Genomic DNA, 17,008 nt, shown 5'->3' with positions numbered 1-17,008 from the left:
TATGCATGTATGTGACACTACCTGCAAGCTCTCTGCTACATAGGAGCAAACATCATAGAATGACCAGGGTTGGAGGGCCTTTAAGATCATCCAGTTCCAACACCCCACCGTGGGCAAGGTTGCCAGCCACTAAAACATGCAGCCCAGGGCCCCATCCAACTTGATCTTGAGCACCTCCAGAGACAGGACATCTACAGCCTCTTTGGGCAGCCTGTGCCAGGGCCTCACCACCCTCTGAGTAAAAACTTCTTAACTTCTAACCTAAATCTCCGCTCTTTTTGTTTAAATCCATTCCCCCTTCTCCTGTCACTACACGATAATGTAAAAAACCCCCTCTCCAGTTTTTAAAGCTCCCCTCAAGAACTGGAAGGCTGCAATCGAGTCTCCCCAGAGCCTTCCCTTCTTCAGGCTGAATAAGCCCAACTTCCTCAATCTATTTTCATAGGAAAAGTGCTCCAGCCCTTTGATCATCTTCGTGGCCCTCCTCTGGATCCAAATAACCTGCAGAGTGAGATGCACATTTAACAGAGCTTCTGAAAGAACTCTGCTCCACAAGCAGCTCCTTTATGTACTCATCTAGGAAAAGGAGGATGATTTTCTGCTGCTACAATGAGCACAATATAAACACATCAAGAGCCAAACAAGTCTTTTCAGTGATCTCATACCTCCATATGCACGTATATTGGTATTGTATATTGCAGACCACTGCTGCCATTAGTTACATCTGCAGGAAGAGTCATAAAAGCATGAAGAACACTTCAGCTTTTTATTGGCTATCCCAAACTTAAAGTTTTGTATAGACAGTAAGCCATGTAAGCTACTTCAGTAATTAAAAGCCAGTTCTTTTTATGCCCAAAGGCTGACCCTGACCACAAGGCTGCAGCCGAGTCACACCTTGTTCTGGTTTTTGTCATATGCCTCAAGATATTAATTTCTCACTTCAATCACATTCCATTAGGTGACTTGGAATTTTGATTTTTTAGCACAGGCTATCATAGGAGTTGGCTCATTTAAGCAGACTAATGCGATACAATGAAATGCCATATTTAAGCCTCTCCAGTTCTATCCAATTTAAAATCTCTATTTTGAGATTATTTTCCCTCTTGATCAGGCAAATCCCTATTCCAGCTGAACTAACAAAATGTGTTGCAACAGTCTGCAGTGAATAGACTATTATATTAAGATTATTATGGTGTATGTAATCACTGAGACACTTCTGGGATCTAGCAGGAATTATTCCCCAGCTCCTCAAACTAATGTGACTTTCTTTTTGGATGACCAGAAGTCTGCCCTCCACCCAACTCTGCACATAAACACCATATTACAGAACATGACCCAGACTCTGTATTTTCCTCCAGCAAAATTCATAAACAGACACAAGTGCAAAGCAAAATGTCATTTTATTTAATTCAAGGACTATTTTCCTTCTAGTATTGCTGAAGGGATCACCTCCTGGGGAACTGATCATTACAAAGTCCCTGTCTAAAAGTTCAAGTGCTCTTGTTGTACATTCTTTTGAACCACAGAAAACATAATGACCAAGTAGGTGGGCAGCTACTTGCAGTTTTATCCCACCTAAATTAGCATTGCTTCAGGCTAGAAAACAATTCAAGTAGTAAAATCATGGAAAATGTTAACCTTTAAGGTCACTACCATATTTTGATCAAAAAGTCCTGAATGTATGAAAAGAACATTTGTACATGTTATGAAGTTGTGTTTTTTGTTTGTTTTTTTTTTAATCCAGACACTGTCAGAGATGGCAGTTAAGTATTTTGGACCAGTTGTCAACCAGGTATTTAAGAGTTCTATCTGAAGGTTTATTACCAATTTCATTATGCAATTCACTTTTCACATTAAGCTCTTTAACAAAAGCAACATATACCCGCACCAGAATCACTGTAGACAGATTTAGTTTTATAGAATGCCCTTCTGAAAATTCATTTCAAAATAGAGATGCTTTTTCTCCAGAACTGTAAAAGCCATAAAAATGCAAAATATCTGTTAGGAAATTTTTTAATCAAAATTATTCCTTAATGTTCAAAATAACATTTAACCTCCTACTTTTTTGTTGTTGTTGTCATTGTCATCCACATACTGATCAATAGACTAAACAGGTAACAATGGTTCACATTTTTCCCCCACCTGAAACATTTCTTCTAACACAGGCCCAAGATAGGCAATACAGAGATTCAGGGACATGGATTATGCATGGCAAAGGTAATCCTCTATCATTTTAATTTAGAACAACTCTGATTCTAGCACACAACTTTGAGACTCAGTTGTTTTCAATCTGCTCTAGGTCCAAGTCCCCACAGTCTAGAGGAAAGATGCCCTCTTCAGTGCTCTCACAATCACTTGTGTCCTCATCACTTTCACACACTGCAGCTGCTTTCTTATAATCCCTTGTTTTGAAGCTACCTTGGCATGACCCGTGATGCCTTACTTCATCCAGCTGTTCTTTCATTGGACTGGAACCAGGGGTGATGATGTTCATAAGATCATTTGAGTCACATGGGGATGACACAATTGTCTTCATTTGTGTGTCATCATCATCGTCTTCATAATCAAGGGAGCAAAGACTTTTGGAATTTTTTAAAGTCTGTAATTGAAAAAAATACATGAATATATTAATGATGAATGTACAGGAGGAGCAGAATTGATTCTCGTAAGTATTTCAATGAGGTGAGAATATGTACTCAAGTTTAGAGAAGCACACATCTAAAGTACAGCTAGAAACAATGTGGGACATGAGGAAAAAGGAAGAAGGGCATTTGTTTACTACTCAACCTGATAGGCAAAAAATCTGTGCACAATGTAGATTCCAGCTAGTGACAAAAATCTAGTAGACTCCTTTTGTATGCAGAAAGGTCTAAAAATCTAACTTAATAGGGAACTACAAGCATCTAGCCTGATATATTCACCTTCTGGCAAACCCAGAGCACAGCAGTTAGTAAATCAGCATTTAGGTTAGACAGCTGCACTGCAGCCTAGTCAACAACTAATTTCTCCAAGTTCCCAAGCTCGTAGATAATAAGCCTTCCAGTCCCACAGGAGTTTGCAGCAAGACAACTGGCACATTTGGGTAACCTCAAAGCAGCAAGCAGCCAAGCTTCTGCTATAAGTATCTTTCTCCAGAGTCAGTTTAGTTTGTCTTACTTTTGGTACCATTTGAACAAGAGCTCAGGAACTTCAGAGCTATTTAAATGAGAAGTATATTAAAAGGAGAGGGGTACTAACCTTCATTTAAACAAAAAAGAAATCCTCAGTATCCTAAATAAAGGGAAAAATGCCTAAGTTCCTCATGCAGCTGTAAGGGATCCTTGACTAAAACCCAAAAGCAGCATCTAACAACAGGGCCATATAGACAACAGAAGTTTGATTTTGATAAACATGAAACTTCTAAACTCTGTCTCTTATAAACACACAGTCAGCCAAAAGGGTATAACAGTCAAGGTTTCTCTTTACAGTGGCAAGAATCCAGAGAATAACACTGTGGTGGCTGCTCTTGAATCTGACTGCAGCCTCACATATACACGGCCACAGCTTATTACAAGTAGATCCACAAGGAACAAAAAACTTTCACACCCATTTTCAATTTTCCCCCTCGATTTGTCATTTCTTAAGCATTTCATATTAGTCGATACATTCGCATGAAATACAAACACTGCAGCATTCATAGTACATCATGTTCCAGATGCTTTCCCAGAGCACTGGACAAGTCTTCCTACTCCACCACTGCATGCTAGCAGCCACGCGAGCAGTTTACCATATCTGTTTAGTGGCTTTTAAGCAAAACTTCACAAGTTCAGAGGAAATCTAAGCATGAGCTCATCTTGTCTGTACAAAACCGGATGAAGTGGGGAGAGTGAAGCCACCCAGTGGTAAAGCTGACCCATGAGGTCAGTGCTATATAGAACATCTTGCAGTAAGCCCACTGCCACTCTTTAAGTTCCTACTTGGATATTCTTACATCTAGTATACACAGAAAAATTATTTGAAGGAAAACCAAGAAAATAACACTTCAGTGCTACACCCTTCATTACCTACCAGAGATTTCTTATGCTTATATGGTGCTTTTGCTCAAAACTGCTTTCATATAATATAAAGTAGATCATTAATTAGCAAGTCATAAGTTTAAGGTCACAAGGATACAATCATAGAACAGTTTGGGTTGCAAGGGAACTTTAAGTACAAATAGCTCCAATGCCCCTGCTATAGGCAGGGACACCTCCCACTACACCAGGTTGCTCACAGCCCCATCCAGCCTGGCCTTGAATGCCTCCAGGGAGGACCCATCCACAGCCTCTCTGGGCAACCTGTTCCGGTGTCTCAACACCCTCGCAGTAAAGCATTTCTCCCTAACATCAGGCATAAATCTACCCACTTGCAGTTTAAAAGCCATTTCCCCTTGCCCTGTCACTACATGCCCTTATAAAAGTCTCTCCCCTGCTTTCCTGTAGGCCCCTTCAGGTACTGGAAAGCAACTATATGGTCCCTCCAGAACCTTCTCTTTTCCAGACTCAAGAGCCCAACTCCCTCAGTCTGTCCTTGTAAGGGAGGTGCTCCAGCCCTCTGATCATCTTCACTGCCCTCCTCCGGACCCACTCCAACAGCTCAATGTCCTTGTGTTAGGGGCCCGGAACTGGTGCAATACTCCAAGTGGGGTCTCATGAGAGGAAAGAGGCAGAATCAACCTCCCTCAACCCGCTGGTCACATTTCTCTTGATGCAATCCAAGATACAGTTGGCCTTCTGGGCTGCAAACACACATTGCTGGCTCATGCTGAATCTTTCACCAACTGACACTCCCAAATCCTTCTCCTTAGAGCTGTCCTCAAACCATTCTCTGCCCAAACTGTATCTGTTATCACAGTTTGCTTGGACAGAATCAAGACTTCGTTTAGGAGCTAATTTATAATTCCAGAATAGTATTTGAAGATTAACCTTTAGAATAGAAGCCTGTGACCACCATTTTATCAGAAGGAGTTCACTGAAATCTTTGTTAGCCTTGGTTAAAACCCACATCCTATTTCACGCGTAACTAGCTTCAACAAAATTGATAACCTTGCATAATCAAAAAGCTTTCTACTACCAAGTTCCTCTCCCCTGTAAAAACAGTTTGGGTATAAAACACATTCCTGTTTTCAGAACACATTTTTACATAGCTCACTTGCAGCTTACACAAACACAAACATTTGAGCTCCTTTTTATGACTAAGAGGTGTGAATTTCTCATTTACTTAAAAGCAAATCAGCATATTTTGAAGTAGAAAGTGTTAGAGGATATTTTAATAGCATCCCTTTGCTTCAAAAAGAAGAGCACATTTCCTGTTGTATACCTCCACATAGGGGACACTATTTGCAGCCCTTTAAATCTTACAGTAGACATTGGGAAGGCAAGGGATTAAATAAGAGAAAGCTTTGAAAGATCTGCTTTCACTGTTTAGAAAGGAATTCCCGAGACCCCCTTCAATTTTCTTTTATTCAATTTACTGCTAGAAATTAATCCAACCGCACAGCTGTCTTTCTAGAAGGTTTGTATACATAAATGGAAAATTGCCTGTTAGCTGTGCTGTGCTGAAACTACTTGAATAGGAACTTTTAGCTGGTTTCAACACAACAGCAAGTGCATTCAACTGGTTCTTTGTTCGCCCACTTGTCGCAACTGCACCAAACTAAAAATAGGTGGATTTATTATCTCACAGCACAATCCCACTTCTTTCACAAAGCAAAAAGGTAAAAATTGCAATGCATTCAGGCCCTCCAAACTGCAGCTTTCCATGTTCCACGGGTACAGTACCACACCTTGCACGCACAATTGTGCTCAGCAGGGAGCCAACAAGTACTCGCTCAATGGTCCTCATTCCATAAAGGATGCTGGACAACAAGACAAAAGAGTCTGCAGTTGGCAATGGATAGAACTCAATCAGCTAAAAGTACTCTTTTGTGTAATGGGGAAAAAAGGAAAAAAAAGAAACTCGGAGTTCTAAAAGAAGTGAGGCGATAAAATGTCTGAATATTAAGGAAAAAAACTTTGTACTGAAAACAATGGTGGGGAAGGAAATAAAAGAAATCTCTCTAGACCCTTGCCATACAAAGCAAGCAGATAGCCCAGAGTAGCTTGAAAGGAAGCTAATGCCTGTAGTTCACTAAACCTCAAGTTCAGAAACTGATAATATATCACCTTCCAAATATATAAAGAGCAATAGAAAGGTTGGTTTTGTTTTAGTAACAAAACTAGAGCATTTGCTACAGTAGTCAAAAGAAAACCACATCATTTATGTGCACTGAAACCCAGTGCATAACTGGAGCAGCCGTTCTCATGCTTCTTCCCATGTCCCAATTCTACCAATTTCCCCCCAGTTTACATGGAGTGGAGGATGCAGCTGCTCCCGAGGTACAGCTGCAGCAGTGGGCACAAGGCTGGGCCTGGAGCCACCAGAAGCCCTGAGTCCACGCCACTGCTTCTCAGGAATGGCAGGCCCCTGAAGCCCCAGACCAGGGAGAAAGGCAATTTGTCAGACTAATCAGACTAGTGACCTGGTTTGCTTTCTGCCCCATCCTGAGACTTCTGCCCATGGCTGCATAATGCAAGAGATGCTGCTCTGAGAGATACTGGCACAGAGGGGTTTCTTGTTGAGGTCTCCAATAGGGAGAAGAAAGATCTGAGTGACATAAGTTCTCATGCTGAGTCAATTCCGGAATTTCCTGGAATATCAGCAACTGATCCAACTGTAGGGCACAGCAGAGACAGCCTAAGCACAGCAACACAGCTTTTTCTGCTGCTTCTCCACATCTTGCCAGCTGATGAAGATGAAGCTAGATTGGCTTCACACTTTGAGGGCTACGCTCATCCTTGCTCAATTTCCTCAACTTGCAGCTCTTACAGCTGCATCAGATTGGCTCAAAAGCAAATGCCCTGACTGCTGGCAAATCAGTTTTAGCTCAGAAGCACCATGTATAGCTTTGTGTGTTAGCACCTCAGACATCAGCCTATCCCCAAAAAGGTGACAGGTCAGCCCCAGCAATAACGAAACCCAAGTACGTTACAAATTCATTGCATTCAAGAGATTCAGGAAGTTAAGATGTGGACTTAAGGACTTGAAATCTGATGTGTATTTGTATATTCCATTTTGAATATTTGGAATACTCAAGATCACAATGCCTATTTCACTGTCTATACATAGGAATAGGAAAAACAATACTGGATGTGAACAGGGAAGAGAGCAAACCACCTCTATTATTTTGCCATGCTATCCAACAACTAAAATAACCATTCTTTACATAAAAAAAAAAAATTGCTGCAGGTTTCTGTATTCAAAAGCAAGGGACCTAGTTAAGAATTAATACAAGCTGACACACAGCAACGTGGCTACAATTTGAAAATGAAAGTTATTCAGTACTTTGTCTCTGCTGTATCTTCAAAGCTAATTTTAATTTTTTAGATGTAGGTGCCCAGGAAGAGAAGTAAACTGACATCAACTCATTTCACATCAGATGCTAAACAGCATTGTGAAGTAACAGGCTTTCATCTTCCACTAGCCAGACTGTTCTAGATTTACACACTGCTTTCTGGTATAGTCTACCATGAAAGCTGATCTATTTATTGGCCTAGATTTTTATGCTTATTCTAAATTGTGCCATGGTATCCCTGTAAATTTTGTTTATGAGCTGTAAGAACTTGGGATTTAATTTGGCCTTTTTATTTAGCGCCATTAGTTGGAAAAATATTCTGTTCCAATGAAATAGAAATACTTCTCTGAAATGCCAAGTCTGTCTAATTACACTTGCATCTACAAGGACACAAGGCTACTTATCACATGAAATATCTCACCCAAACCACTGGAATAGTTAAAGGTCTACCAAATGGACAAAGAGTCAGGGAGGAAAAGTGCTCAATTTACTTTCAACAGATTAAAGAATAGTTTGAGTATGTCAGCCTAAAGGTGTTTCTCTGTATTGGATTTAAGCATACAAAGCACTGCTGCCATTTTACATCATGTTTTTTATATTAAGTTTTGGGTCAGATAAGGACAGTTTAGCAGAGATCTAACAGACGCTTACAGGGAACTCAGGCACAAGAGGTTTGCAGTTACAACAAGTCCAAGAGCAGTCATCATTGATCAACATTTTTTAGCTTTTTTTTTAAAGGCAAATTAGAATCTGAGTTAATGCAATACTTAAACACCGTCAAGAATATAATTCAATAGCAATACTAACATGTAGGAGGTGAACATATATGGCAATGTTCCTCTCATATAAAACCTAGGGCAACATTAAACTGCATTTTTTAAAGTTTACTGTATGGAATTTTGATTAAGATGTTGGCATCTTATGTTTTCCAAGTCTGTGGATTTGTGAACTGCAACCTCTTACCTCTACTCTTTTAGTAAGTATAAATCATACAGTCTTTTATTATGGGAATGTGGAATTATGTTCTACAAACAGGCATACCTATTTCACCTGCTTGTAATTAAGAAGGGTTGAAACTTTTTTAGTACCAGACCAGCAAGAATAAATACCTACAGATGCTACAAATTATTCCATTAACTAGCATAGAAGAGGCTCACACAGTAGGTTTAACTGTTCTAAACTGGCCGATAGTCAATTTGGTGTCAAGCAAAGTGGAACATGACGATGTTTACTTTGTTCAATTGAACAAAGCAGCACAAGACTTTGGCTGGGGAGAAAGAAGATCAAGCCAAACACGACAGCTACTAGATACAGCAGCAGTGTTCATCTGAAACACACCAGTGCTTTAGAACAGACGTTTCCTCAAAGGAATAAGGTCAAAGGGCAATTGAAGTGGCCAGAACAGGGTTCTAGCTCTTCTTGCAGAGCAGAGCTGCACTCTGGGGTCTCTCACAGCATCAAAGCAAAAGCTCTGCATTAAGGGAAAGGCCCACCTTACGCTTCTTTACCTAGTTATTTTCCTGCTCCTTGCATGACCCTAAGTGCATTTCTAATAGGGGTGGAACAGAAGAGACAGGCATTATGGGATTGGGCCTCAACTGTGTTCAAGCTGCACAGGCCTCAGTTTGGTCAATTCACATCAAAATGCTTTAATGAGGGATGGGGTGAGGAACAAACAGCTGCAGTGTTTGTATTCATATGAGGATGAACATCTGGTTTTGTGGTAGAGTGGCACAGAGGGAAACTGTGCAACCATGTGCTCTCTCCATCAGAAGTGATGCATGTTTTGCCAAGGCTTTTTCACCTTTTCTGATTCAAACCTTTACCTTTCACAAAAGAAATACAGAAAATTTATAGTGCATATCACCATCTTTGTTATTAAAACCAAGTCTCTACAAAGAGATTCTTTCATATTATCATCAGTAATGTCTAATTCTTACACAGATTTCACAGAGATGCATTTAGTTTTCTGCAGTATAAGGAAACACGCCTGCTTATATAGACATGCATCTACACATCTCACTGTTGTACTAGAGATAATGTTTTGAACAAGAATGCTGCTTAAAGAATACGACTGCTTGCATTATGTTTTCATTCAGGATCCAAAAAATAAAAGGCTGCCCTTGGCAGCCAAAGCTTTCCAAATTAGTCCTCTGACAGAGGAATTAAGACTTCATGGCATCAGCTCTGAAACAGAAAATTGCCTAAAAAAAAAAAACAACCAATAACAACCAGGAGTTTCACTGAACATCGGGAATTGTAACTAAATACGTTCCAATGAGAAGATCAGAAGTTGTTTTATGGAAGCACAACTACTCAATCACACAGTGAAGTTACTTTTACCATGCCAAAGTATTCTCAAGTAACCAGGTTTAAGCTGACTGATAATACCACAGTGTAACACAGAACAGGATTTGACCCTCCCAGCTTCAAAACATGACCATATTGGCTTCATTTCCTGCCCTTTATGTGTCATCTATTTTTACAGAGACCTTCCATCCTAAGCACTCCAGCCAAGCTCTCATTCCTTCAAGACTTTGCTGTGAGCTGCAAACAATTACTCTCACAATTGAATCACACGCACTAATTCTGAGTACACCCATGCACCTCCTCTCCAAGTTCTGGTACATTCATTTTTCATGCTCAAGTCAAATATTTAAGTTGATACGATGGGTCAAATTTTAAGAAATTAGAGAAGTAAACTTCAAGCCCTAATTTTAAGGCTGCCCTCATTAGTTACTGACAGATGTCAGCCTCACCTATATTATTGGGTTATGCTGGCACTCCATCATAACCAGCATTTTAAGGGATTCTATAATTGGGCCATAAAGCTCACTTCTGCCAGGGAGGGGAGAGAGGGAAAGGGAAACACAATCTCAGCTTGGGAACAGTTCCCCCCTTCTTCCCATCAGTTTTCCACTACAGAAGTACTTGTCCTAAACAAAGCTTTAAGATCTTGTTATGCAAGTGCACACAAGGATACAGACACATGCAGACAAAATATAAGTACTATTACAAGTGCTATTAGGAATCTTTTACTCAAGGCAAATCCACAATTTAACACTAAATTCTCACAGGAACATTGATTCAAATTGTAGGTAGACTCTTGCCACTAATTATTTCCAGAGATGAGTTAAGTTGAACACAATGCATTTGTTTGGAGGTTACACAATTAGCACAGCTCATCTTCAATTCCTAACACATACCGTAATTTCCCTGTGTAGCAGCTGATTTTGAACACTTTGAACATTTCTGAAACTGCATGACTCAAGAGCTGCTCTTGATATTAAGAGGCAAGTCTGCTATAGATTTTTAATACTGAGTCTACTTGTGTTAAAACCTCAGTTTGGTAAAGAGTACATACAACTTGGACATTCACTGGATCACATCCCACACTGGAAACCACAGCACTTCAGCACTGGATGCTCAGCAATTGATATTTTTGTTTTTTAAAAAAATGTTAAGTCAGAAAACACTGCATTCCTTCATCCTTCAGCTGTACAACAAAAGTAAGCAACAAAGTTTGTTTTAAAGTACACAGTACAAATTCAAGAGTAGGAAAGCAACTAATGCAGGAGAATCACCATTCAAAATCCTAAAGCATCGTGGTTACACTAAAACTGAGCTCAACCTCTTACTTGTTTGACTGCAGAAGCATATATCATCAGCAGCACATAAAGAAATGTATAGCTCCAAGGATATGGAAAGATCAGCTATGTGGTTATCTGCAGCTAACACCAATCAGTCATCTCTCTGGTCACTTAGACAACATCCAACTGTAGTCCACAAGAGGTTGCTTTTAACCACCATTAAACCATCTCTTCAGTTGCATATACTTGAAAAAGAGAATGTTAACAAGTAAGGATTTCCTATCCTAAAAATCCAATAGAAGAACAAATTGGCGTCATTAATTAATGGAGATAAATCACTTTGTTTTCACATGCTTGAGACATCTGTTGGTCACACCTATATCCCACTATACACCCACAGCAGGAACTGATCTTTTTAATGAGAGAGTAACAAAAGACAAAGTGACAGTTAAACTTAAGACTTTCCAAAGTGTTTTTAAGAAACGTCTGAGAAAAACCTCAGGTCCAACAATGAGTTTCAGACCTCTTTCAGGAGATGGTACACCATGTCAGAAAGTGACTGTCAAGAGCAAGGGAAGCACATCCATCTTACGATCACGTTTCACAACCGACAGCATTCAGTATTTGAAACACCAAAGCCCAGTTTCAGAATGAAAGCTGTTGTTTCACTCTGCTTTACAGAGATGCATCACGTTATCACAAAAAACCAACCCTGGATATTAAGAGGATCGATCCCCTCTCCTAGAATTATCTCGAGTTAAACTCAGAGTTTTCAAATTAAGTTACATTGAGATTTTTTCCTTTCCTTTTCTTTTTTTTTTTTTTTTTTTTTTTTTTTTTTAAACACCCCAGCTCCCCAAGATGGAAAAATGTTCCATATCAGTGATGAAACACCACTGAGCTCTTCTGCTTGCCACCATTTTCTTGCAATTTAGAGCAGGAGAAAAAAAAACCTAATCCCCTGCCACAACCCAGATGGCAAAAACTGAGAAAAGTGCTCTTACCTCTTTACACCCTCTCATGCAGCTCAGGCACTCTAACTGTGAATATCCTATATACAACACTGAACTCAATATTGTATTGTATTCCAAACACCACTACCAATAGTTCTAGCATAATCCAATTTTATGACAAGCTAAGTAATAATTAAAAAAGAAAGTATCTACAGCTGGCCAAAACCTCGCCTGTGAGTTAATAAGATGGCCCCTTTGCTCATGATGTCAAATGCAGCTGGTCTGGTCCTCATTAGCTCTTTCAACAATGAACCCTTACTTGCACATACGGGAACTTGCCAGAAAGGAAAAGTAAATCTGCAGCAGATATTGACCTGCATCCTCTTATTCACACATGATTTACAGTGGAGCACTGTAAACACATAAAGCTAGCTGCAGGTCCGATAAACAGCAACAGCATAGAACAGCTCTGGGAACAGCCAGCTTATTTTTAAGACATTTGTTACAGGGTGCCACTTACAAAAGAGTGGGAGAAAACCTTTATCCCTAATGAGATTTCCTTTCCTTCACTAACCCCAAGGCTTATACTCGCTCACTGTTAGCACAGGGAACCTCCAGCACAAGGGCTCACTTCGTTAAGGGCCATTTCAGGCCTAATTTTGCATTGTGACCCACTCTGCTGATGCAAAGAAAGCAAAATGCCAGATGCTCCTCGTGCCTGCTACCTCTGCAGCATTTCATTCACAGCTCCCCAAACCTCCCAGCATCCATTCAACACAAGTACCCCCAGCCCAGGCTGTCCTGTCACAGCACAAAGTGCTGGCTTGTCTTCAGCTCACTTGATGCTTGACTATCGTCTCTCAGCCCAGCCTACTCCTATCTCCTTTCCTTCTTCCCAAGCCTGCTGGAATTTGAACTTTAAATGGATGCCCTCCATGGCAACAATAGATAAAAAAGGAGCCTTTGATTGTTCATGCGTTTCGGAAAAGAAAGGAGGAGATTCATCCTGGCTGTGACCTAGCAGGAACTCAGCAAGCACAGCTCCCCTTCCATTGCAATGGGATGCCTTTGGCTGTAGCTACTCATTCAAGCTCCCTGCATCTATGTTTTCTGTGTTTCCATTCAAAGAGGATGAATTCTCAGGTTTTCCCCTGTTAAGAAATTAAATGTTGATCCTATGAATGAAGGGCAACACCACGCTTGGAAAGCTGCCAAAGGGCTCTGTAACACTCCACAGTTTGGAGTTAATTCAATACTTATTGATATCTAGTGGGATTTATAGCTGCATTATTTATAAGGGAAGCCATATTTAGACCCCTGCAATAAACTATTTTTAGCACCATCTGTTTTTCTAGTTTTCTCCCTTGTTTAGGCAGGAACATGCTTTTACCCAGTTCCCTCCTCCTCACCCATTTAAAAGAATCCACAGAGCCTACACCAAAGCACAAGGAATGACTGTGCTGAACATTTACTGTGCAGTGATCCTTCTCATCACGTTTTTGGAAGCGAAAGCTGCTGACTAAAGACAGTCTTGAACTGATGCAACAGTGTATACTAAGTTACAAAACAGCAGATTTTTTATTTTTTTTTCTTTAATAATGCAAGGGGCATCGCTTCTCCCACAAAGGAGGTTACTACCAGGAAAAAAAAAAAACTGATCATTAACCACATTAAACCATCTGAAAAACACTCCTACTCCTGGCACTGCTTTTCTGGGCAGTAGTTGCCAAGTTTCACTCTCATTAAACCCACAGATACTTTATCACAGGAACATTCAGCCAGGCCCCTGTTAGAGAGGGAAACATGAAGTGCAAGCAGCTGCTGCCAGCACCTTGCCTCTGCAAGATGAGGTGTTTGAGCTGCAGCTGCCACCCAGTCAAAGGCTGCCCCAGACCTCAAATTAACTCTTCAAACCCACATTTACATTCAGGCACAGCACACAACAGCAATGGCTTCTGCAGCACAACTGAAGGGACTGAGCAGAAGGATTGCTGGCTCCCTGAATGCTGAGCAAGGCTGTGGATCCTTGCGTACTGAGTTCTCAGAAACATCTGATAACAGCAATACATTCATCTTATTTTCCTGTCCCACATAAGTTTGCTTTTTAGCTAAAATAGTAACTAATATCTGAAAGTTTTACTATGATACCATGATACCAGGTTAAGAATTTTTTTTTTTTTACTCTGGAATAAGGCAGCAAACTCACCTGAAATGCAAGCTCATGTAGTTCTCACCCTTTGCAAAGGGCAGTAAAGGCTACAAAAGCTGGTTTACTAGGTTTGCATCATGAGTCAGGCACTCCTAGCAGGTGGAAGAGATATAGAAAAAGCAAAACTAAGCCCCAGCATGTAGCACATAGGTCAAAATTAAGTTCTAGAAATGCATAATGACAAATACACAGGTACTTTAACAAAGAGCTCTGAGGACTTTGAAGCAGTCAATATTATTAAAATAACATTCATTTGGCACTGTTACGATGGGAAAATTCCGAAGTGTGAAGGGAGGAATAACCTAACAGTACCAACTAGTTGCACTTGGGGATGCCTCCTTCCACTCTACTACTTTATTTCAATGGATGAAATGGAGCACAGCACTTCCAACACACACAAACTGCCTGGCAGATGGGAGGGCTATGTGGGTATGTAGGACAGTGTCAGGGTGGTGAGGTCCGAGAGGCAACTCTGCAATCCACAGCAGCACCCACCACATCCCAGCAGTGCTCAGTGCCTACCCTCTCCCAGCGGGATCTGTCCCCCTCCAGGGGAAGAGCTCCACATGAGCTGTTTGGACAGGACACATTTCAAAGGGCAGCCTGCTTCAACTGAGAGAAGTTCAATAAAACTTGTTCAAAGAAAAGAATCAAGGTCAGCAGTACTTTCAGCGGCCATATAAAACACATGGACAAAAGCCAACTTATCCAGTAACTGTCGCAGTAAATTTAGGAGGCATTGCCAAGTATGTTTCAGAATAAAAACTGAGCTCGCAACTTGCAGTTGAATTCCCTAAGGCAGTTGCATAACCTGTAAATGTTACGACACAAGAACAAATTAACACTGGTGATGTACCAGGAACGTAATCAGAGGGTCTGGAAGTCTTCAAAATGCAGCTTGCTGCAAGCATTGTACCAGAGCATCCAAGTTTCACATGGGCAAGGACACTCGTGTGCACTGGATATCCACCTCTTATATAATCATGCACTTTTACAGACTTGGAAGGCAGGATTTACCTTACTCCTCCTACAGAGGTTATACTCTATTAGATAGCACTTCAGTAAGATATGACTGTAGGGACTCATGAATTACAGAGTTGCAGAAAGCAAGTGGTTAAGAAGATAACAAAAGAACTTGTTGAAAACTGCCTGTCCACCCCACCCTTACAAGCCAGATGGCCAATGGAAAGAAAAATCATCCACCCTTAAAACCCAGTTATCAGAAAGAAAGGACTTTGTGATTAGCTCTCAAGTCCGTACTTACTTGAGACACGGCCCAAGGGCAGAGAAATAAACAGTGTCAAGTCAGAAAAGCCTATACAAGTTCCATTTTATGTCCTAATCCACATAGCGGTCTCTCTCCTTCTGTTATCTTTATCCAAATATGTGATTAAGTTGCATAAAGAAGAAGGTTTTTCTGGTGGTTTTTGTTGTTTTGTGGCTGTTGGTTAAAAAAACTAAATTGAGCTTGTTATCTCACTTATCTTTTGAACAATATTACTCTAGACTTGACAGTGATCACCATTCAGCAACATGCTTCTATGTCGAGGCTTCAATAGCAGAGCACGGAGAAAAGGTACAGAAGTCACATAACACATCTGTATGTGTTAGAGAGCATTACATATGAATTTAAGCAGCCACAAACCACTGTCCCTCAATGTGTTCATCCTAGCTAGTTTCAAATCTAGCCTAAAAGGTCAGTTACATTAATTTGTTCAGTGTTAGCTCCTAATTTGCAATTTTCACCCTGACAAAATGCTTGTACTAGGAAAACAGTATCCATGCAAACCATCTTGAGAGTTTCCAATAGTTTCTCTTGTCCTACAATTGATTTTCAAGAATATGCTTGTTTACATCCATTCCAAAAGCATTTGCAGACTCTTTGAACAAGTCTGTATTATACTTCAGACAAGCTGTATGCAGAATTCAAGGTCTTTGTAAAGATTTAACAAGTGGATGCAAACTTCAGGTATTGCAAGTATTTACATAGAGATATATCCCCCTCCCCGAACAGAGGAGAGTATAACACTTACTAGATCTAAATCTACCTTATAGTTAAATTTGATGTTGAATCAGACTGTTTCTGGACCAGACATAACCAAATCACTGTTTCCTGTCCAGGTATCCTCTTCACTGAAAGAGGTCAGTTCTGTCTGTAAAACTGAAATCTTCCTGCTGGCCATATTTCTAGGGTGAGGACTCCTCCTGTAGAGCTCGAACATCACAATAAAGACATAAGCAAATGTGGATTGAGAACACCATTTCATCCCTCCAGAGAGAAGGCAGAAATGAATCACTTTGGAATTCAAAGAAGACTTTAATAACTCCTCAAAGAATGGGAATTGGCTACGTTTTCCAGTTTAGTCCACTTAGTATCATTAATTGATCCTTGATTATCTAGGGTCTATGCTTTCTGCTGTTAAAAATAGTTTGGGCTTACTAACAGACAGGAAGGAAAATCCTCACTTCTTCATATAGTGAAGGAATTGAAGGACAGGAGGTACGTCCTCTCTCTAGGAGATAAGGAAGAGGGAATTCAGTTATTTTAATACTATATTCTGCTTTTCATATTTTTCAACAGAAAGCATATATGCTCTTCAGTTATCTATTTGAGGTGAAACTGGAAGTTAAACAGTCCACTGCAAAGTTGATTATTTCTGTATCATTTTAAATCTCACTAATCCATTCCTACTCACTTGACCTAATACACCCCACACGTACTAAGTATTAAATTTAACAAGCTTAAGATCAATTTACCAATCCAACTGCTGGCTTGCATGGCCTGAAAACGTATCCTCCTATGTCAACTACATGAGCTTTGCAAGGCTTAAGCCAACAATGTTTT

The 17,008-nt window shown here is 40.3% G+C and overlaps 1 protein-coding gene across 3 annotated transcripts in view; it reads right to left on the bottom strand.

The window, feature by feature from the left end:
* Positions 1 to 1,381: 1,381 nt before the first annotated feature.
* The window catches only part of FAM53A (family with sequence similarity 53 member A), a 65,885-nt gene continuing 50,258 nt past the window's right edge, over positions 1,382 to 17,008 (bottom strand). For all 3 annotated transcript variants that reach the window (XM_085223642.1, XM_085223640.1, XM_085223643.1), the window contains exon 5: positions 1,382 to 2,599. In XM_085223642.1, the coding sequence (XP_085079768.1) occupies positions 2,276 to 2,599 (324 nt within the window). In that variant the 3' untranslated portion in view covers positions 1,382 to 2,275. The remainder of the gene's footprint in view (positions 2,600 to 17,008) is intronic.

The sequence above is a fragment of the Meleagris gallopavo genome, chromosome 4, assembly GCF_905368555.1.
Source record: "Meleagris gallopavo chromosome 4, MGAL_WU_HG_1.1, whole genome shotgun sequence".
NCBI classification, from domain to species: Eukaryota; Metazoa; Chordata; class Aves; order Galliformes; family Phasianidae; genus Meleagris; species Meleagris gallopavo.
Note: the sequence above shows the minus strand (reverse complement) of the source record. Positions and strands in the feature narration are given on the sequence as shown.